The sequence below is a fragment of the Felis catus genome, chromosome F1 (genome assembly GCF_018350175.1).
Source record: "Felis catus isolate Fca126 chromosome F1, F.catus_Fca126_mat1.0, whole genome shotgun sequence".
Lineage (NCBI taxonomy): Eukaryota > Metazoa > Chordata > Mammalia > Carnivora > Felidae > Felis > Felis catus.
Window position 1 is genome coordinate 68,356,004 of NC_058384.1, and position 22,313 is coordinate 68,378,316.

The 22,313-nt window shown below is 59.9% G+C and overlaps 1 protein-coding gene and 1 long non-coding RNA gene across 5 annotated transcripts in view; one reads left to right on the plus strand and one right to left on the minus strand.

Moving 5' to 3' along the window:
* The window catches only part of ADAR (adenosine deaminase RNA specific), a 39,561-nt gene that overhangs the window by 12,295 nt on the left and 4,953 nt on the right, over window positions 1-22,313 (plus strand). The window contains exons 1-11 of one of the 4 annotated variants that reach the window (XM_023247940.2): window positions 3,566-3,753; window positions 8,004-9,433; window positions 10,936-11,119; window positions 11,748-11,896; window positions 12,397-12,541; window positions 12,635-12,825; window positions 20,870-21,095; window positions 21,263-21,434; window positions 21,575-21,668; window positions 21,751-21,873; window positions 22,162-22,295. In XM_023247940.2, the coding sequence (XP_023103708.2) occupies window positions 3,739-3,753; window positions 8,004-9,433; window positions 10,936-11,119; window positions 11,748-11,896; window positions 12,397-12,541; window positions 12,635-12,825; window positions 20,870-21,095; window positions 21,263-21,434; window positions 21,575-21,668; window positions 21,751-21,873; window positions 22,162-22,295 (2,863 nt within the window). In that variant the 5' untranslated portion in view covers window positions 3,566-3,738. Of the gene's footprint in view, window positions 1-3,565; window positions 3,754-8,003; window positions 9,434-10,935; window positions 11,120-11,747; window positions 11,897-12,396; window positions 12,542-12,634; window positions 12,826-20,869; window positions 21,096-21,262; window positions 21,435-21,574; window positions 21,669-21,750; window positions 21,874-22,161; window positions 22,296-22,313 lie in introns of those variants that run through there. The other 3 variants (XM_023247942.2, XM_045049091.1, XM_023247944.2) reach the window with 3 other exon arrangements.
* Window positions 1,700-4,265, minus strand: LOC111558398. The gene is made up of 2 exons (XR_002739275.2): window positions 3,672-4,265; window positions 1,700-3,452 (listed from the first exon to the last, which is right to left on the minus strand). It is a non-coding gene; the product is annotated as an uncharacterized LOC111558398 (long non-coding RNA).

Here is a 22,313-nt window from a genome sequence, read left to right on the forward strand (position 1 = left end):
AATAAACATTAAGTAAATAAACTTTCATGTGAACTAGGTAGCACAGCCTGTTAGCCATTACTATTAGTATGGTTTTGCTATTCTTCCTAATATATCTTTGACGTACGATAATGCTTGCTATCACAATGCCTGGTGCCTATAGATAGTTGATAAATACCACTGTTCGCTCCTCTACTGGCTGACTTTGGGTCCAGACGCCTGCCTGCTGCTGAGGGAGACCTCACGGTCTCCTGGGCTCCTGAGGCAGCCCTTTTGCTCTGCTGCGATTTCAAAAGCCAGTCTAGTGATTAACATCAGAACAGGCGTTAGGGTGAACGCGGCTGAGGGGCACTGGTCGGCAGGGCTGGCAGGTCACCCGTCTGTCTGCAGAAAGCTGGTGGGGTCGATGTGGGAAGGCCCTGAGGGTGTTGAAAGTTACGTTGGTGTGGTGCAATAAAAAACCCAGTGATAAAGGACCGAAAGGGAAACAGCAACCAAAAAGGGCAATAAACGTGGGCTTAATGGGCTTATTATGTGTTTCCTAGGAGTTAAGGTAAGAAAGGGAATTTATTTATGTGCATATCCTGTTCTGAAAAGGTGCCCTAATAGTTAAAAATAGCTTAGTAATTTGTTACTTTTTTTGATAGTGTGTTGCAAGTTAAGTAGCTTGCATTCACACGCAGTACGTGCCTCTTGCCCCGAACTATTCGAGCAAATACGGAAGGAGTTTGCAGACATCTGCCTTACAGAAGGGAGAGAGGATTCGATGTAGCCCCTGCGCACAGCCCTGTCTGCCTGTAGGACATCAGGGACTAGGAGGACTTGTAAATATACACCCTGCAGCAGCCAGGTTATACACAACAAGCCAAATTAATCGTTACAAAGCCAGACCACCCTTCATAATTAAAAAGCAAAGATAGCAGAGATTGGAAACTAAAAGCCACTCTGCAGCCCGGGTGACAACGGATCCTCCCCGGGGCTTGGGGGGATCCAGGCCCCTGAAGGCAGGTGCAGCCAGTGCTCTGCAGCCATGAAGCGGAAGGCCAACTTTGAGAACACCGAGCGAGGAGGAGTGAGGGGCTCTGTACCTCGTCTTAGCGGGTAGCTCTCCGCCGGTGGCTGGTCATAGCTGGTAACCCTGGATGGTATGTAGTCAGGACGACTTGCATCTGGGGTCATTTCTCAGCCGGACACCTGGCCCCGGGGGGGCGGGGGGCACCTGTGTGCTCACGGTGCCACTGTGCACAGAGGAAACATGGGGAGGGGAGGCCCTGGTGAATTAAGGGTAGACCAGTGGGGGTGGGGGGGAGCATTTGGACTGTTTGCTCTTTGGTATTTTCTGCAACGTTCTGCAAGTGACATGTTACTTTTGGTTAGTTTTTAGAAAGTGTTTCATCCAATGTGTGGAGTCCCCACGATAGCACAGCTCACAGATGGCCGGCAGCGTCACTGCCCTGTGGGAGCCAAGCACCCGGGGCCGTGAGATGCTCTCGAGTAAGGGAGCTGCTGGGATGGTGACGAGCAGTTGGCACTGTTTCCGGGAGAGAGCTGACGCTCTGTTGGGGAGTGAAGCCTTCTGCTTCAGCACCGCCTCCCATGTGAGGTTAAAGGGACGGAAGAGGCACCTTCCCTGTAGCTGTGACTGAGGCTTTTCCGGAACATTCTGGTAGAAGGGTCAGAGGCCATGGGATTGTTTAGCCCGAAGGCAGGAAAACAGAGGTAAGACCTAACGCATTTTACTCAAATGGAAAATAGAACATAGGGAGACGGGCTGGGGTCAGGTATGGAGAGTTTCTCGTTTTTAACCTTTTACCATTGTGAAGTGTAGCACATCCACGCAGAAATGTACATAAAGCCCAAGTATGTGACTTCATGAACTGCGGCCCAGCAGCCGCGTCGCCAGCACCCAGAACGTTGCTTCCCAGTCGGAACACCCTTCTTCCTCCCTGAAGGTGACCCCGTCCTGGCTTCTGTGAGGTGCCCGCTGTAGTTTTGCCTGGTTTGGGACGTGATGTAAGTGGACAGGTAGTGTGTCTTTGCTCAGTGTCCTGTTTAGATGATGACCCACTGTGCTGCGTGTGGTTCCAGCTCTGTGGTGTTTGACGCCGTGGAACGTTCCGTCACCAGTGTGTGCCGCCATCTATCTGTTGTACTTTTCCTGGACGTTTGGGCTGTTTCCGGGTTGTCTGTTCCCAGTAAGGCCACTCTGTGTACGTGCGTCCAGGTGTAGAAGTGGGACTGCGCACTTGTAGGGCGTGTATATTCCCGCCTGTCACGCGTATGGTGAACTGGTTTCCGGTAGGGAGTGGGAGCTGCTGCCCACGTGGTCGAGTGGCCGGTCTGGGGGTGGGCAGCAAGTCTGTGGCCTTCCCGTGCATTTCCCCAATGTGAGGACATGGAGCGCGGTTTCACAGGTTTGTTGATCTTTCCAGCTTCATCGAGTTCCTGTGCTACATTCTACCCATCGATTATTCTTTCCACGCAGTGGATTATGGGTCAGTCACTAAGTGCGGAATGTCAGGAGGCACGGCACTGTGATCCTTGTCGGGAGTGCTGGTCCTCCCCAGCAGACTGTTGGCTAAGGGCACTTGCCCTTCCCTGGCACGTGGGAGGCACGTGGGAAGGTGCGTTCAAGGACCCAGGCATTTTCAGAGCACAGAGAAAGTGCTCTGTAGGGTAAGCGCCCAGTAACGGAGAAGCACAAAATGAGGGGCTGCAGAGGCACCCACTCCCCAACCCAGAGCTGGGTGAGGCTTCCTGGGGAGAGGATATTTGAGGCAGCCCCTGAGAGCCTTTGGTCAGAAGCAGCGCCACAGGTACATTCTAAGCCTAGGAGGACACGCACAGACGCACAGGAGGGGGAGCCCAGCCCACTGCCCATGGGGAGTTGGAGGTTGGGTGCTCCAGGGAGACCGGAGGGAAAGGGCACCAGCCGGGCATCCTGACCTCACAGGCCGTGGGGACGAAATGGCGATGAAACAGGAAATCAGTTTCTCACTGGGGAGGAATGTGGACTGCTGACCATAGGATTGACCTCTTGGACAAGCCTACGTGAGATCAGTTGAATTTCCCCCAGCAGACAACAGAAGTTATCTTTGGGGGAGTCATAACTGCAGTGAGCGCACAGTGGGGGTGCAGAGTGAGGCCTGGGTTTATCAGCAGCCCGCCTCAGGCCTCAGTTTGCACGTAATTTGGGAGTCAAGCCCGCCTACCTGGCAGAGCTGTGAAGGCGTGCTGGGATGGCGTCACCATTAGACCCTAAATGGTGCCCCCGCGGTGGTGGGTTTAAGTCGCTCACAACCTGCTGGGAGGGTAAGTGGGGGGGGGGGGGGCGGCGGCAGAGGCAGAGGCCTAGCCTCGGGCTGTTTCCACAGAACTGGGCTGGGGGGGGCGGGAGTTGTGCCCCGGGGGTCCTGGGCGGGGCAGGATATGTGCGGTGTAGCCGCCTTCCTGAAGGAGTGACTCCAGTGGTCCTGCAAGCCGAGGGTTAGATCGGTTAGATCGGCGTCTGTTGGCTCAGCTCAAACCCCTCCTCCCGCTAAACTTCCCAAAGAGGCGGTCCTTCGGAGGAAACGAAAGTGAAATTGAGCCGGGCCACTTCGCCGCAGCCAGGCCGGCCGCGCGCCCAGGCTGCGTACTGCGCTGTCCCCGGGGGCGAGTGCGTCTGCCCGGAGGAGGGGGGTCCGGCCCACCTGGGGAGGGGAGCTCCCGGAGGGGGAGGGTCGCCAGCGCCGCTCCAGGTCATGCGTCGGGGGCGCCATGGACCCCAGGCAGGTGAGCCGGTGGCGCCCGGACGGGCCTCGAGCCCGCCCGTTTGCGTGTGTGCGTGTGGGTGGGCGTGTGCGCGGGGGTGTGAGCGTGGGTGGGCGTGCGCGCGCCGCATTCTGGGCGTCCGCGTCGTGCCCCTCGATTGTGCAGAGCCGAGCAGCGGGCAAGGGCGCCCGGCCTGAGCGCCGGTCCAGGCGGCCCCCTGCCTTTCTGAAGCCGCCCAGCGCTGGCGCCTCTTGGGCAGTGTGCCTCACTGATAGGCGTACCCTCTCTGCACGCTTTCCACTTCCCTGAGGCTCCTGGGGGATGAAAACCAGCCCTTACCACCTGTGGGAGAAAGTTTGTACACGGCAGCTTTATTCATCGCTGCCCCAAACTGGAAAACCCAAACGCCCCTCAACAGGTGGTTGGCCCAGCGCCCCGGGGGATCGGGACAGTGCTGTACCGCTAGGCAACAGCAAGAGGACGGAGCCTGGTCCAGCCCTGGTACAACGGGCGAACCTCAGAGGACTACACGCCACGAGTCCGTGTACATGACACTTTGGGACGCCCTGCGCCGGGGGGACAGGAAACAGATGGGCCGGGGAGCGGCCGTGGGGGCGGGGTGTGGGGACAGGCGGCGCTCGGGTCGTGGTTGTGGCCACAGTATAGGGCCGCGCGTGCTCGGACTCTGTGCGATCAGAACGCATAGGATATACGCCAGAGTCTGCGCTTTGTGTAAATTATGCCTCCGTGCTTTTCGTTCCCCTCTGCCAGAGGGCTAGGGATTCCCGGTCTGAAAGGAAAGCATTCCTTCGCCCAGAGCAGTCTATTGCCCGGTGGAGCCCGTGTGGTAAAGGTGGGGGCTCAGCTCTTGAGCCGCGATTCCTGCAACTACACGAAAGCGAATTTACAGGCCGGTGAGCGCGGACCGGCTGGGAGATGTTGAGACATTGGAAGGGTCCCCGTCAGCTGGCTGCCGCTGTCCTGCTCTCGTTCCCGTTCAGTGGCTCCAAAGGGCTGTCCCCAAGCCATGCTTTGGCTGGGCTTGGCTTTCAGGAGACTTAAGGGGGCGTAAAGACAAAATAACCTCCTTGTAGATTTCCTCAAAATAAGTGCTATGAACAAACACAGTATACTTTCCCTTTTCTCTGTGTTCACTCTGTGCACACGTGTATATGCACATGCGTATATCCTTGGGGGGTTTTCTGTTTCCAAAATGAGATAGAACATAATGTTCTTCAAGTTGCCTTTTTGTAATTTAACTTAACTTTGTGTCATTCCTAAATTTTTCCAGGTGAATACAGGTAGATTACAACACACTGTTTAAAAAAAAACCCACGGGCGCCTGGGTGGCAGAGTCAGTTAAGCGTCCGACTTCAGCCAGGTCACAATCTTGCGGTCCGTGAGTTCGAGCCCCGCGTCAGGCTCTGGGCTGATGGCTCAGAGCCTGGAGCCTGTTTCCGATTCTGTGTCTCCCTCTCTCTCTGGCCCTCCCCCGTTCATGCTCTGTCTCTCTCTGTCCCCAAAATAAAAAAAAAACCCACAAAGCAGTGCTGTCCCATAGCCTCACTAGCTCACTAGCTCAGCCCCTCATCTGTAGGGGGACATTCAGATATTTTGCAAGTGTTGCCAAGTAGTAGCAGTTTAAATCTAGAAAGCAGCTAGCTAGAAACTGACTTCAGCTGCTCTGCAAAAAAAAATTCTTTTACCCGCGTCACTGCAGCAGCTAACGGGAAAATCCCTAAAGTCCCCATAACAGCCCTGTGAGGGCGCAGCTCCCTCTGTGCCCTCATTCGCTTGGGCGCAGCACTATGGTGCCTGGGGGGGGGGGTGCAGCAGGAGGAACAGAGATGGGCTCGCACTCCTGGGGTCGTCTTTTCAACAAGTGTTGGCTCAGGATCGGCTTTGTGGCTGGAGCTGTCTTAGCGCTAGGAGTGCAGAGATAACGGACGAGGGAGGTCCTCCTCCCTCCAGAGCTCCCTGTGAAGTGGACTGTGCCCCTCCCCCATCGGTACTACCTGCGGAATATTGGGAGCGGAGGCTTGAGTAATTTCTAGAGCACCTACCAGTCTGTGCCATTAACAAGAAAAGCGGTAGTATGCTAAAAGGTAAAGCTGAGAGGGAGGGGTTCAAGCAGAGGAAACTCCAGAGGGCTGGGAGTCCGAGGTCTCCAGGGAAGGTGGCATTAAGGAGCTGTCCAGGGACTGGGTCAGAGTTGTGATGGGGGCGGCAGAGAGCGCAGGGACAGGGGATCGAGTGCAGGCTTTGTGGCAGCCCGGGCGAGAGGTAATAGGATGGTGCTGGAAAAAGCCACCTTTGTGAGAAGCGGGGTGGGGGCGGGGGGGATAGCACTCTGCAACCAGCCAGCAGATGGGGACGAGGGAGGGAGGGAGGCAGGCGGCCGGGCTGGCTCGGGTCTCTACCTTTCATAACCACAGGGAGAACGCGGCTGTCCACAGTCCACAGGGGCAAGAATGGCAGAGGGGCTGGGGGGGGGGGGGGGGGGGGGAGGAGGTTAGTTTGGTCCAGAGTGTGTGGCGTCTGAGGTTGTGGCGGAACGTGAGCGGGCGGGTCGTCTGAGCTTCAGCACGAGGCGGTGGCTGCGGAGACTAGATTTGAACACTGTTTCTGAAGAGGGGGGGGGGTGGCGTGGAGGAGATCAAGGGGAAGGCAGAGCGGCCCTTGGACAAAATCTTGGGACTGGTTGTACGTAAGGGTGGGAGAAAGGGACGCGGACGGACAGGTGGCAGGAGCCCTTTGGTGCCGTCCTCCCCGGGAGGCGGCAGGCGGACCGATGGTGAAGAGCTGCCAGTGCACGGCCACCAAAGCCAACCGCAGGGGACACCTAACCCAAGTTCAGGAGCAGGGGTTCTGCGTGTCCGTGGAAGCCTTGGAGCAGGAGGAGGGGCAGGGGCCTCGGGCAGAAGAGGGACCAGCCCCGAGGCCCCGAGTGGAGGGCAGGAAGCCTCAGGAGCCGTGGACCCACGGGAGCCCCACGGGAGCACGGTGGGAGGTGTACAGACCGGGGGTGGGGGTCGCCCTCGGGCAGGGGCAGGAATCTGCAAACTGCAGCCCTCAGACCGCGTGTTTTTGTTCTCCGTGTTGTGTGTGGTTGCCTTGGCCGCTCGGTCGAAGACCCGTCTGGTCCCGTTCGGAAGGCTTCCTGACCCTGGGGCGAGGTGCAGGTCTGAGGTGTGGCAGCCTCGGCTAGAGTAACGGGGGAGTGAGTGAGGAGTGGACGGGCCCCTCGTGTGACAGCTGTCGAGGAGCCCACGTGAGGGTGCCGGAGCGTGGCCAGCCAAGTGCCAGAGTCCCCCCGTTGTGACCAGAGACGCGGGGGGCAGAGGGTGAGGGTCACTGAAGGCACAGCTGCCAGCAGGTCCCTGGAGCCTCCGGGAAGTTCAGACAAGGGGACGAGCGCGAGGAGCATTGTGGGTATATGTTGACCCCCGGGGCCCTGAGCACCTCTGGCCACCGCTGTCCTCCGGGGAGCCGGGGCGGGGCAGGGGGTGAGCCTGGTCCGTGCCGGGGCGGGACGGGCTCGCGGGTGCCGGTGTTCTGGTAAAGGTGTGGCAGCCTGAGGGAGCCCGGGGCCACCGTGCTGGGGAACGAGATTCTGCCAGCAGTACACGTCCAGCCTCGGAGGCTTTGGGTCAAAGTGCCCGGCGTCTCTTCCATACCTGGGCACCACGCTGAAGTGTGAGGACAGAGTGGCCTTTTTTTCCCAAGGAAACCGTCCAGCCCCCCAAAACCAGATCCTGGGCGCCCGTGAGGGCCTCCGGCTCATCAGTCCCCGTGCGCGTTTCCCTCTCTTCCCCGGTCCAAACGGGACCCCGCGGAAAGACGCTGGGGCCCTGCGAAGGCTGCTTCCTGGTCCCTTGACTCCCTGGGCGTTTTGAGGTTATTGTTCTGCTTTTGTTTTTAAAACAAAGTAACATTTGTTTGTGTGTTTGTTTTAATCTCAGAAGGCTAATGATTTTAGAAGGTGGAAGGATTCCCTCTCGACTCCCCATAATCCTGCCAAAGGGGAAGGAGGGCGCTAGGTTGCTGGAGAGGCTCGGCTGCGGCATGAGAGCCCTCGCGTGCTCCCTCATGCTTCCCTCTGGCGGTCCCCAGGCAGTGCTGGGGGGGGGGCACCCTTGCTGGGTCACATGCCCACTCGTCCCTCACCCCGCCCCTCCAGAGTCAGGTGCAGGGCCCCAGGCAGTACCGACCTGGGGGGCGGGCTCACCACTGCCCTCCTAATGCGCTTTCTTCTCCGTCTTCTTCTGCAGGGGTTCTCCCTCCACAGGCACCACTCCCACCCAGTTCAAGGCTGTGAGCCCAGCAAGCTTAGACACCAGCAGCCAGGGCCAAGATCTTACCCGAATAGTTTCCAGCTCCAGCAAATAGAGTTTCTCAGGGGGCGGCTCCCTGCCGTGCCCCTCACTGGAAAGCAGACCCCTCCGCTGCCACTGTTGGCCCCTGCACTCTGGCCGCGGTATCTAGGACCACCCGCCAGAAGCAGGGGACTGGAGACCTGGGGTATCCCCGAGGGCGTGCCTCCCAGAAGTCAGGCGCTCCAGAGAGGGTCCTGGTGTCCTGCCCCACGTGGCAGGGCTTTGCCGAGGAGAGGCGTCGACAGGCTTTCCTCACGTTTCCAGGACCTAGGTATCAGCCAGGGCCAGGAACGGACGGTCTTAGAGCTTTTGCGGGAGCTGGGGGAAGGGAAGGCGGCCACGGCACATGATCTGGCTGGGAAGCTCGGAGTCCCAAAGAAGGAAGTCAATCGAGTCTTATATTCCCTGGCAAAGAAGGGTAAGCTCCATCAGGAGGCGGGAACGCCCCCCTTGTGGAGAATCGCCCCCGCGGTTCAGGCCTGGAACCCGCGTAGCCAAGTAGCCGACGCAGACCGTGCTCGCCAGGACGCTGGGAACTCGGACCCGGGTTTGGACCCTGAAGACCGGAGCTCCGAGTCCGAGTCGGAAGCCGCTCCTGAGCCTTCGGACATGGCTGAGATCAAAGAGAAGATCTGCAGCTACCTGTTCAACGTGTGCAACGCCTCTGCCCTGAACCTGGCCAAAAACATCGGCCTCAGCAAGGCCCGAGACGTCAGTGCCGTGCTGATCGACTTGGAACGGCAGGGGGACGTGTGCCGGCAGGGGACGACCCCCCCGGTGTGGTACCTGACTGACAGGAAGCGCGAGCGGATGCAGATAAAGAGAGACCCGGACAGCGCGCCCGAGGCCGGTCCGGCTGCCGTCCCCGAGGCCAAGGGAGACGTGGCGCTCCCGCCCCGCGACGCGGCCGCGCCCCATGCCGCGGACGACGCGGTGGCCATAGAAGACGCGGAGAATGGCCGGGAACCTGCCGCGAAGCTGGAGGGCAGGCGGGAGGCCGCGCCGGAGCCGGCGAAGCCAAAGCCGCCCGCTCAGGACAACGGCCCCTCGAAGACAGGGTACGTGGACTTCGAAAACGGCCAGTGGGCCACGGACGACATCCCAGATGACTTGAACAGCATCCACGCAGCCCCAGGTGAGTTTCGAGCCATCATGGAGATGCCCTCCTTCTACAGTCACGGCTGGCCGCGGTGCTCGCCCTACAAGAAGCTGGCGGAGTGCCAGCTGAAGAACCCCGTCAGCGGGCTGCTGGAGTACGCCCAGTTCGCCGCTCAGCCCTGTGAGTTCCACCTGCTGGAGCAGAGCGGGCCGCCCCACGAGCCCCGGTAAGAGCCCGCCCGGGGCCGCGCCGCCTGCCTCGCCTGGCCCCCCCTCCCCCCCCCGGTGTCCCTGCCTTTCGGCTAAACCGCCCGCGTCGGCCCCTCCTGCAGCTGTAGAGCAGGGAGTCGGCCAGGGTCCCGGCCGAGCGAGGGGCGGGCTGGGCCTTTGGCTGGGACGCAGCTTCTTGGGACAGGGCCGGCTCTCGTGCCTCAGCGTGGTACCCGCGTCCCCGCGGGCCACGGGTGATGGAGACGACTCCCCGCCCTTCCGTGTGCCTTCCCCCCTTTCCAGAGAGGCACGACTCCCCGCCCCTTCCGTGTGCCTTCCCCCTCTTTCCAGAGAGGCACAGGACGGGTGAGCCGGGCCAGGCTGCCCGTGCAGGCAGTAGCTTCAGGTCCCGGCCCCCCCGCTCCGCTCCTGCCGGGAGAGGGCGGCTTCCGAGTTCACGGCTACCTGCCCGTTGAAGGTGGCGGTTCTAATCTCACCCACTGCCTCTGCACACGTGGGTGGGCGAGCCCTGGCTGTGGCTCCTGAGCTGTGAACTCAGAAACTTCCTCACTCAGGCAGCCGGCCGGGCCCGGCCCCAAAGGTCCCTGCAGGCCCCTGGACAGACCGAGGGAGGCAGGTGGGCCCAGAGGGGCTGCCGAAGGGCCTGGTGGAGAGCTGGGGTGGGAGAGGGTTCCACTAACCTCTGCGTTCGCCACGGGCTGCCTTCCCAGCCGCGGCTGACCCTGTCCCTTGCAGGGTGGGTGTTGGCGAGCGGGCGGGGTGGTGGGGTGGGGGGCATGTCCTAAAGCTGCGAGGCCAGGACCTGTTTCTCTCTGGGCTGGAGGCCGGTGGCTGGCAGGCTCTCCCCTCCCCCCACACTGGGGGGCAGCGGGTTCTGTGGCCAGCCTGCCTGTAACTCCAGCTGTAAGACAGCATCAGGTACATCAGAAGACCTGGGGAACCAGAAACTTGACCTACTTTCCTAAATGAAATCCCAGGTTGAGCAAAGAGCGGAACAAATTTGAAAACTTGAATGCAGGAGGTCCAAGCGAAGTCCTGAGGCCTAGAACAAAGGCTTTTTGGTTTTCTGCATAACAAGGGGGAGTCCTTTCTTCTCCATCTTCACACACAGACCTGTAGAAGGACTCAAAAGCAGAGAGCTCTGTGTCTCTGAGGGAGGCTGGGGACAGAGGCAGGCCCCAGAAGTGGCAGGTACCTGACCCCGTGGGTGTCAGGGCGCGTGAGGCTGGGCAGCGAGGAGCCCCCCAGAGGCGGCCGGCCGACCACAGACGTGGCGGTGGCGGTGGCTGTGGCTCGTCATCGTTTGCACAGGCTCTGTCTTAACTTAGTGTCAGCAGGCCGCAGGCGTCCCCCAAGTGCTCACTCTAACGAGCTCTGGGGACGCAGGCCCTGGCCGCTTTGTTCCCTTGGTGGGGCAGAGGCTTCAGGGTCCTGGGCCCTGTGGAGAGGGCGGCAGGGACGGCCGGGCCAGCGCTCACACGTCTCACTTTCCATCAAGATTTAAATTCCAAGTCATCATTGGTGGCCGAGAGTTTCCCCCAGCAGAAGCTGGCAGCAAGAAGGTGGCCAAGCAGGATGCAGCCCTCAAAGCCATGACCATCCTGCTCGAGGAGGCTAAAGCCCGGGACAGCGGGCGGGCAGAAGAGCCCTACGACTGCTCCGTGGAGAAGGGGTCGGAGAAGGTAGGCGTCCTGTCCCCACATCACCAGCATACCCACATCTTAACCCGCCTCTGCACGCCGCCTCAACGCAAATAATGGGTTCGTGCCCTCTCCTGCCCCCACCACACCTCCCCGTGCCTCCTCCCCTCAGGCCCAGCACCCCTGCCTGCCCACGTCCCCGGCCTACCTGGAGTTACAGACCTCCAGAATGGAAAGGGACCTTAAAGATGACCGAGGCCAAGCCCCGTTCTTGGCAGATAAGAAATGAGACCCGGAACGTTTAATCTTTATTTATTTTTGAGAGAGAGACCGAGTGTGAGCAGGGGAGGAGCTGAGGAGAGGGAGACACAGAATTCGAAGCAGGTTCCAGGCCCTGAGCTGTCAGCACAGAGCCCGACGCGGGGCCCGAACTCACGAACCGTGAGATCATGACCTGAGCCGAAGTCAGACGGTTACCCTACTGAGCCACCCAGGCGCCCCTGAGACCCGGGACGTTTAAAGAACTCCCCCTTCCCTGTGGCGCAGGCCCAGAACCCCCGAGCCCCCTTCCTTTGGAGGTCAGCCCCCCACCCTTTGGCCAACCCGTTCCCTGCACCACGATGGACAAGCCAGTGGTTTCTCAGGTGTTTTCTTGTCTCGTTCTCTCCAGACCACGGAGTCCCAGCCCAGCGCCACGTCGGCAACGCCCTTCTTCTCCGGGAAGAACCCCGTCACGACCTTGCTAGAGTGCGTGCACAAGCTGGGGAGCTCCTGTGAATTCCGCCTCCTGTCCAGAGAAGGCCCTGCCCACGACCCCAAGTACATCGCTGTGTCCTGTGTCTCTGCCGAGGCTTCCTCCAAAGGGAGCCCCCTGCTGGCCTCCTGAGGGACGGCAGACTGTCTCACTGAGCGGGCGCACCTGTCCTCGCTGTGCAAGACGCTGTGCAAGACGGGGGCCTCGAGGGCAGGGTTGCAGCTGTGGAGCAGACAGTCTGGGATGGGGGGACTCGGGGCGAAGCGGGGACCGGGCGGTAGGGAGACCCTCGGCTCGGAGGGTACTGGCGGCGCGTCTCCGAGAGGTGCCACCCGCGTGCCTGCGGCCCCGCACGACACGCTCGAGAGGAGGGTCCCTGGAGGAGGTGCACCTGGCTTGAGGCCCACGCGTGGCACGGGGGTCAGCCAGGCCGAGGGGGCGGGGGGCGGGGCCGCGGGGGCCGAGGCACAGAGGCGACGTGTGTGAGGGCTCGCCGGCCCCGAGAGGTCGCCCCGGCGGGGGCCGGGCCGCGTCCCGTCAGCGCCGTTTCCACCCCTCCCGCCAGGTTCCAGTACTGCGTCGCTATGGGAGCCCACACCTTCCCCACCGCGAGTGCCCCCAGCAAGAAGGCGGCGAAGCAGATGGCCGCAGAGGAGGCCATGAAGGCCCTGCACGGGGAGGCCACCAGCTCGGCGCCTTCCGACACACAGGTGGGCCGCCGTCGCCGCCCAGGGGCTCGGGGTCGCCCCTCAGCTTTCCACAGGCGCTTACGGCTCCTCTTTGCGTGGCCGCTTCTCCTTCAGCCCGGAGGCGCCAGCGTGGAATCGTTTGAGAACCTGGAGTCCGGGATGCCCAGCAAGGTCAGGAGGGTGGGCGAGCTCGTCAGATACCTGAACACCAACCCCGTGGGCGGCCTGCTGGAGTACGCCCGCTCCCACGGCTTCGCGGCCGAGTTCAAGCTGGTCGACCAGTCCGGCCCCCCGCACGAGCCCAAGTGAGTGTGCCGGTCCCGCCGTGGCCTCGGGGAGGAGGGCCGTGCAGGCTGCAGTGGCCGGGGGGGGGGGGGGGGGGTCCCGTCCTGTCTGCGTGGCCACCTGCAAGACGCTCGGGGGCCGCCCAGAGGGTTCGCGTGAGCAGGCTCCTCTTGCTTTTAACTGATTTCAAGTTTTAATTTTTTTTTAACGTCTATTTATTTTTGAGAGAGAGAGAGAGAGAGAGAGAGAGAGAGACAGAGTGTGAGCTGGGGAGGGTCAGAGAGAGGGGGACACGGGATATGAAACAGGCTCCAGGCTCCGAGCTGTCAGCACAGAACCCAGTGCAGGGCTCGAACCCATAAACCACGGGATCATGACCTGAACCGAAGTTGGACCCTTAACCGACCGAGCCAGCCAGGCGCCCCTGGTTTCAAGTTTTAAAGGAACGTGCAAAAAATCATTCCGGCGGTTGAAGGAGTATGCGGGGGAAAGGCTCCTTTCTCTGCTGGTTTCCTTCTGACTCGTTACCAGTTTCCACAATACTTCTAGAAACTTCCATGCTTGTACTAGTGCGTCTTCTTTCCATTTTGGTTTTTTTTTTGGTAAGTTTATTTACTTATTTTGAGAGAGGGTGAGGAGAGAGAGAGAGAGGTCAGGGGGAGGTGCAGAGAGAGGGGAAGAATCCCAAGCAGGCTCCAGGCTCAATGCAGAACCCTACACGGGGCTCGATCTCAGAACCGTGAGATCACGACCGGAGCCGATAGCAAGAGTTGGACGCTTAACCAGCTGAGCCCCCCAGGTGCCCCTCATTCTGCTTTTTGAACAAAAATAGGCGTAAGTTATATCTTCTGTTCTATGCTGGCTCCTTAGCAGCGTGTCTTAGAGGTCATATATAGCTCAGGTACACACATCTATCAGACTTTTCCACAGCTACATATTTCTGTATTTTTTCTACATCTTTTAAAAATTTATTTATTTGTCGGGAGAGGGGCAGAGAGAGAGGGACAGAGAATCCTTGGAGCCCCATGGAGGGCTCACTTCCACAAACCATGAGATCATGACCTGATCCAGAACCAAAGATCAGGTGCTTAACTGGCTGAGCCACCCAGGAGCCCCTAAATCTTTTTTTTTTTTTTTAATTTTTTTTTTAACGTTTTTATTTATTTTTGAGACAGAGAGAGACAGAGCATGAACGGGGGAGGGGCAGAGAGAGAGGGAGACACAGAATCGGAAGCAGGCTCCAGGCTCTGAGCCATCAACCAGAGCCCAACGCGGGGCTCGAACTCCTGGACCGCGAGATCGTGACCTGGCTGAAGTCGGACGCTTAACCGACTGCGCCACCCAGGCGCCCCTCTTTTTTTTTTTTTAAACATTTATTTATTTTTGAGAGACAGAGACGGGGTATGAGCAGGGGAGGGGCAGAGAGAAAGAGAGGGAGACACAGAATCTGGAAGCAGTCTCCAGGCTCCGAGCTGTCAGCACAGAGCCCAGCGTGGGGCTCAAACTCATGAATCGTGAGATCGTGACCTAGGCTGAAGTCGGACGCTTAACTGACTGAGCCACCCAGGCGCCCCAATCTTTTTTTTTTTTAACATAATCTCTGAGCCCAGTGTGGGGCTCGAACTCACGACCCTGAGATCAAGAGCCGCGTGCTCCATCGACTGGCGCCACCCACAGCTTCCTTGAATAGATGCTTATGGTTTCACAGTTGTTTTATCGGGCAAGAGATAGAAAAGGTCTTTTCCGAAAATGGACCCCCCCCCCCACCTGGGGGACACCTGCTAGGGGACACCTAGCACCTGGCTTAAGAAAGAGAACGTTGCTGTCGACGTTGAAGCCCTCACTTTGCGTCACTGAGCTCACCAACTTCAGTGACGACGGGGTCGGACTCGCTCTTGCTCCTAGAGGCAGTCTTGGTGCTGTGTGTCTGTGCCGTCCGTTTTCAGGAGGGGGTTTCTGGGCTAGAAGTCACACGCGGTTTCGAAGGGTTTGGGTTTCCGTGTAGGTGATAGACTACTCACAATGAGACCCAACAGCCTCGTCCTGACTGCTCCCCTTGGCCCCGCGCCCGCCTCCCCACACACCCCACCCCGGCGTGTCATCGCTTTATACCACGCGTCCTTCCAGAGCATCTGCGTGACGACGCGAGCCGAGCTGCCGCGTGTCCCTTGTGTCACGCAGAAGCGCAGACGCGCTTTGGCGTCTAGCCTGCTGCTTCCACACGACAGTGTAACCGTGGAGATTTCCGTCTCCCGTCCCGTTCTGTGTCCAGAGGCGTCCCTGCGGTGCCCAGGGCTCGGGCTCACCCCCCCGTCTCGCCAGCCCCCTGGGCACCAGTAGGCAGATTGTCTCCAAACTTTGCCACTATAGAGAGCGCTGCAGTGAATAACTTCCGTGCGCTCGAAATTTTGATAAGTATCGCTGCGTTTTCCTCCAAGGAGACGATGCTTATGTTTCTGGCAGCAGTAAGTACAGAACAGTCCTTCCCTCTTCGCCGTGACCAGTACAGAATCACGGGCTTCCCCGGGAGTAAACCGTTCCTTAGAAGTCTTTCCAGAGCCAAGTGGCGTAAGGCAAAAAGCATTTGCCATTCATTTAAGTAAATGCAGATTTTTTTAGCGTTCCCAGACCCCAGAAAGTCCCCTCTCTCAGGCATTTCTGATTCCTTAGGACGCATCTTGCTAACAGATGCACAGAATACATCCAGATAAAGCCCGGGCGCTCAGACCCGCTTTGGAGCTACCGAGGCTGGATCTGAGCCGTGAGGGCGGGGGCGCGGGCACGCTGCCCCTGCCACGCGGAACGCCGCTCTGCCTTTTGGCATAAAAGCAAAAGTCCTCTCGGGATTTCTTTTGGTTAATGGGAACAGGCACTCGTGTGGGTCTGTCCTAGCGGGGGAGTGGCTTGACACGGACTTTGGAAACATGTGTATCAAAATGCTTCTCTTGCTGTTGTAAAACGGGAGCATGAACTCAATGAGCAGTGAACTCAATGCGGCACAAAGATCAGCTTGTGTTAAGATATTTATTGTTATCGTTACCGTTACCAATAGATGGAAGGAGAAAACCCACAGGTCATCTCCAGAGATTCCAAAAGGGCATTTAGTTAAAATTCAGCGTCCGTTCCATTTAAAATCCAAGCTGTTGGTAAAGCACAAACTGTCGAGTGCTTCCTTAGCGTGACAGAGTAAGTGTGAAGTCAGCAGCCCGCAGCCTCCTTCACGTCGAACCTGGAGCTGCTCCCAGTAAAGTCAGGGGACACGTGGGCGTCGCGTCCTCATTACTCCGTGGCGCTCCGGCATCACAAGCTAATGCCATCCGTTAAGACGGAGAAGGATGAAGAGAGGGAGGTAGGAGGTGAGGGTTCGCAGGTGATGTGATCACATCGCTGAAGTATTCGGGACAGAAACGGGAATTCAGGAGAGCAGGACAGCGGAAAATCACCTGGAAACATCAAGAGCTTCTCTGCAGCAACAGGCAGTTCGAAGTCGTGGTGGAAGAAAGCCTGTCTGCAGCAGGCGCTAAACGCATAAAAGACCTTGGTGCGTTCTGAGCGGGAACCACACGGGCTCCGAGACTCTGATTAGGTAGAAAAGTCCCACGTGATGAGAGCAGCTGCCCCCAGATTACTTACATTTAACGCGATCCCAATAGAACACTGGTAGAATTGATTTTGCACCTGGAAAACGTGATTCCCGTTTTATATGAGAAACCCACGTGGGGGAAGAGCTAGGAGATGGAGGGCGGGAGGAACCCCCCGTGCCCGGTGGCGCCTTGGCCTGTGAGCGGGGAAGGCGGGTCGCATGGCAGGTGGACGCAGACGGTCTCTGTGGTGGACACAGGGCTGCAGGTCGGGGGGACGGGAGTGACTGGGCGGCAGGGAGAAGGCTGCCCGCCACGTCTCACCCCCGGTGTCCGTGTCCTCGGTCACATCGAATCGCCGTGTCCGGGACTGAAATAGGAAATCGGGGCGCCCGGCCGGCTCAGTCGCTGGAGCATGTGACTCTTGATCTTGGGGTTGTGAGTTGGGGCTCCACGTTGGGTGTAGAGAGGGCTTAAAGATAAAATCTTAAAACGTCCATAATACGTATACGTGTATAATGTGTATTCACAGAGAAGTAGGTAAAATCCCAAAAGCACTAGATGAAAGTGTGGATTTCTGTTCGAGCATCTTGGACTGGCAAAGCCTCTCCAACAAGACACAGCAGATGAAGTCCCAGAGGGAAAAGATGGAGACGGGCTATCAGGACAAGTGGTGTCTCTTAAAAGGATCACCTGAGGGAAAAACACTCAGGCCAATTTCTTTAAAAATGAGGGGTTCTTGGGGCGCCTGGGCGGCTCAGTCGGTTGAGCGTCCGACTTCTGCTCAGGTCGTGATCTCACGCTTTGTGAGTTTGAGCCCCGCGTCAGGCTCTGCGCTGACCGCTTGCTCAGAGCCTGGAACCTGCTTCAGATTCTGTGCCTCCTCCTCTCTCTGCCCCTCCCCCGCTCACGCTTGGTCTCACTCTGTTTCTCAAAAATAAATCAATGTAAAAAAAATTTTAAAAATGAGGGATTCTTTTCCAGTCTAACAGGAAAACAAAGACGGTGAACTGTCCCCAGAAGAGCATCAGGAAGTACCAATAGAAGGTGCTCGACTCCCTCTGTAAATACACATACACACGGTTGGCGACCCCGTGGCGTCCGTGGTGCGTCTCAGCGTGCGGTAGTTACGGCAAGGTGGGGCCGCCCCTGGGAGTCCACACCCGCGAGGGACGGGGACAGGCGGTCTGTGCCCGTGTCCTCCGCAGGCCGGTGAAGGAAACTGAGGTGTACCCGCACCACGGAGCACCTCGCAGCCCTGAGCCAGAGTCCGCCCGTGCGGGTGGGCCGTCCGGGGTGCAGGAGGGAGGGATGTGAGCGCGAGCTTGCGGACGGCCACCTAGGGTCCCTTCTCGCGGGATGAGATACTGGCGGCGTTTGCTTCTGCGGAATGAGAGATACCTGACTTTCGCTGTATGTTCTTTTCTTTCTTTAATTTTTTAATGTCTTATTTCCGAGAGAGAGAGAGACACAGAGACAGAGAGAGACAGAGCTTGTGCAGGGGAGGGGCAGAGAGGGGGGGACACAGAATCCGAAGCAGGCTCCGGGCTCCGGGCTGTCACAGCACAGAGCCTGACATGGGGCTCGAACTCACAAGCTGTGAGATCACGACCTGAGCTGAAGTCGGACGCCCAGTCGACGGAGCCACCCAGGCGCCCCGACTTTCATGATATATTCTTAACTGTTTGAATTTTTGTGGGGTACCCAGCTATTCAATTTTAAAAGGTCCTTAAAGGAGAAGAGCTCACAAAAACGGCATCTTACTTTAAGTTTTCTTTTAATAACAAGTAACGTTGTTGATGTCTCCGTATCTATGTGCTACTTGTGTTTCCTCTTACCTGAACTCCTTGTAGCTCTTGCCCTAGTCCATCCTTTTTTACTTGACTAGGTAAGAACAGGGCGGGAGGAACGGGGAGAGGCCGTTGCGCTCCTGGCCTCCGCCTGCCCTTTGCGCCCAGCCGCCCTGCCTGGCTTCAGCCTTGTTCTTCGTGCCTGCGTCCTGGCCTCTCGTCTTCTCCTTGCACAGAACCCCCCCTAGGACTTTGAGTGACTCACGCAGAATTTCAGAAATTACTGTGACCCACACGGAGCGCGCGGCAGACCCCCGGCCACAGCAGCGCCCACGCACTTGGGGAGGGGCAAGGGGCTGGGGCCGCGGTACCTGCCCTGCTGTCGGGGTGACACATTGTGCCCTCTGTTTTGCCTCCTCTCTGGCCTCCTTGGAAACCACCGAATGTGCCCGCCAAACACAGACCTTCCCAGAGCTCTGGACCGCCGTGTCCCGTCTCCTGTCGCTTCCGCCTGACCCTCCGGTCCCACCTGCCCAGAGGAGAGCTCTTGGGTGTCGCCCCACGGCCGTTTCCCCTGGTCCTTCCCGTGTCAGTCGGTGACCCCACTGCCCGCCCTCTGCTCCACAGCCACAGCCCTAGGGGCAGGCCAGCTTCCCTCCCCTGCACGTCCTTCAAGCAGACCGTCCCTCGGCCCGTGTGTTGTGCATATGGTTCGGCGCAACCCTCCTCCCGCCTCCAGCGCCGAAACCGGTCGGTGGCCTCCTGCTCTCCCAGCTTTGTTCGTTCATTCAGGAATGTTGAGGGGCCACATTTGTATTTGTGTGGACGGGCACCAGATACGAAGCAGGGATCCTTGATAGGGACAAGTGTGAGGTCTCCTATCTCGTGCGTGTCACCAAGAGCTCAGGTCGTGTGATGGGTTGAGGGTCTGCTCGGCGGCCCGACTCGGTAGGGAGAGGCGCCCACGCGGTGGCCTCAGGCTGCCTAAGAGGAGGGCGGCGCTTCGGGAGGGAGCGAACTCGGCCCAGGTCGGCGCTGGGAGGGGAGCTCGCTGCGTTTGGTACTAGCCGCAGTCCTGTGACGGGCACCCCCCTACCCGCATCGCACTGTGCAGGACGCCCCTCCGCCCTCCCTGTGCCGCTCACCACCTCCCGCCCTCGGCCCTGCGTCTCACCAGCCTCCCAGCAGGCCCCCCGGCTGCACGCGTCCCCCCTGCCCGCCGCCCCCCTCCCCCCAGACCCGTGCTTACGGAGCGCTTGGACCGTGGCCGGTGGCTTCTGTGTGTAGCTTTCAAGCAACAGGTCCCCGTGTCCCACACATACAGGCCCTGACGGGACAGGCACGCCCCGTTGGCGCTCCCACGGACCGGGTGCTGCACACGGAAGGTTTGCGGGAACCTGCGTCGAGCGCGTCTGTCGGCGCCGTTTTTCCAGCTGTTCCGCTCACTTCCTGTCTCTGCGCCACGTTGTGGTGATGGTCACGGTATCTAAGCCTTTGCGTCACTACGTCTGGTGATCTGTGACCCGTGATCGCAAGTCGCTGGCAGCTCAGGTGATGGTTAGCGTTCTTTCGGAATAAAGTATGTTTTAGTTAAGGTACGTGTGGGGTTTTTAGACCCAGCGCTGGCACGCTAAGAGACTGCAGTATGGCGCCAACGTATTTCCACGCGCACTGGGAAACCAGAAAATGTACTCTGACTCGCTTTACCGCGATGCTCACTTGACGGCTGTGGTCTGCGGCTGTCTGAGGTCCTGCACGCGTACCTGTCTTGGTGCGTAAGAATTCATACTTTTCAAGCACGCGGAACAGGCGTGAGATTCTGCGGAGTCTCTCAGAGGCCCGGTTTGGCCCCCGCTGCTTTCTGGCATCTGTCACGCCATGTCCCTGTCCTCCTCCTGCTCCCCCCCCCCCCCCCGGCCCGCACGCCCCGGGTGGTGGAGGAAGGAGTCAGGGCGTCCCCTGCACCGGACAGGCCGCTCGGCGTGACTGAGCGTAAGGGGGCCGGCTCTGTTTCCCGCCTGAGCAGTTTAGGACGGGGCTGAAGCTAGGATTCTTGACACCCTGGCGGGAGACGCCCCGTCGCGCTCTCCCGCCCCTGCCTGGACGGCCGGCCGACCGGCTCACGTGCCCAGGCGCGCCCCTCCCAGGGCCCCCTCGTGAGAGCTGAGCCCCTTGCCGAAGGCACGTCTCCACGTCCGGCCACGCCAAGCTCAGGGTCCTCTTGGGCCGACCGGGAAATTAGGAAACGGAATCAGGTGCTCCGAAGTAGAGTGTTAAACCGCGAGGGAGAGCGCCGCGGCCGTTTCTGCCTGAGTTCTGGGCGAAAGAACCCCTGCCGTGTTTCCTTACGCCCCGTCCCCGGCCTGCCGAACTTTGTGATGCGGGCCCAGAGCCCTCGCGGGCAGCCGCCTCCCCTCAGATTTGATGACACGATGTTGTCATCCAGTTCTGGGGCCACTTTCGGTTCGTGACAAGTGAGCCCGGTTTTCCGTGTATACGAAGTCTCCCTTATAAACGCGTCTACGCTGAAGAAGAGTCGGCGTAGACCAAACCAGTAAGTAACGGTCCGGGCCACCTCTGGATCTGGTGGACGTGACGTTGTGAGTCCCCGGTGCCCCGCGCCTCACGCGGGCCCCTCGCGGCGACGCGGTGGCGGCCGGGCGCGTGTCTTTATCCTGCTTCTCGTCCCGAAGGTTCGTGTACCAGGCCAAAGTCGGGGGTCGCTGGTTCCCGGCCGTGTGCGCCCACAGCAAGAAGCAAGGGAAGCAGGAGGCGGCCGATGCGGCGCTCCGCGTCCTGATTGGGGAGGACGAGAAGGCCGAGCGCATGGGTTTCACAGAGGTAACCCCAGTGACAGGGGCCACTCTCAGAAGAACTATGCTCCTCCTCTCGAGGTCCCCAGAAGCACAGCCAAAGACAGTTAAGACGTCTACTCTTGCTGCCATCTTCTCTTGGGGTCTTACCTTGCTGTCCTGTGACGCACTCCTGGGCTTTACTCCGCGCCTCAGTAGCACGCACAGCGGGGACAGCACGGGCGGGCGGGGGGGCGGGCGCGCCGCGGGCCTGACGCAGCCTTGTGCCCACAGCTCCCCCTGACGGGCAGCACCTTCCACGACCAGATAGCCATGCTCAGCCACCGCTGTTTCAACGCCCTCACCAACAGCTTCCAGCCCTCCCTGCTCGGCCGTAAGATCCTGGCCGCCGTCATCATGAAGAAGGCCTCGGACGACCTGGGGGTCGTGGTCAGCTTGGGGACAGGTCGGTGGGGCCCCCCGGCGGCGGGAGCGGACTGCCGTGCAGTTCTTAGTGGCTGCGGTCCACGCGGACGGGGGGACGAGCGCGGGAGGCTGGCCGTGCCCTGCGGAGAGGTCACCTTCTCCCCCCGCCCCTGCTTGCAGGGAACCGCTGCGTGAAGGGCGACTCTCTCAGCCTGAAGGGGGAGACGGTCAACGACTGCCACGCGGAGATCATCTCCCGGCGAGGCTTCATCAGGTGAGCCTCCGCCCGTCCCTCCGCGACTCGGGCCCCCGCCCTTTGCACCAGGGCGGCCGTCCTCACGGCGCCGTCCCCGCAGGTTCCTCTACAGCGAGCTGATGAAGTACAACCCGCAGACCGCGAAGGACAGCATCTTCGAGCCCGCGAAGGGAGGCGAGAAGCTCCAGATCAAGAAGACTGTGTCCTTCCACCTGTACATCAGGTGTGTGGTCCCCGTATCCACCTGGACGCCAGGCGCGCGCGGTCCCCGCCCAAAGCCCCGCTAGGCTCCACGGTCGGTTCCCGGGGGCGTCCTGGCCCGGAGGCGAGGCCTGCGCTTGGGGGCGTGTGGACGCAGTGTGGCCCACGTGCCCGGCCGCCCGCCGCCCCCCCCCCCCCCCCGGGGGCTGCAGGGGAAGCCCCTCGCCGCCTCCACGTCCCGCGCTTCCCGAGCCCCTGGGCTCTGGACGGGGCCACAGCACAGGCCCTGACGGTCGCCCCCTCCCCGCAGCACGGCCCCGTGTGGGGACGGCGCCCTCTTTGACAAGTCCTGCAGCGACCGTGCCGTGGAGAGCACCGAGTCCCGCCACTACCCCGTCTTCGAGAACCCCAAACAGGGCAAGCTGCGCACCAAGGTGGAGAACGGTGAGTGGCACCTGGCCC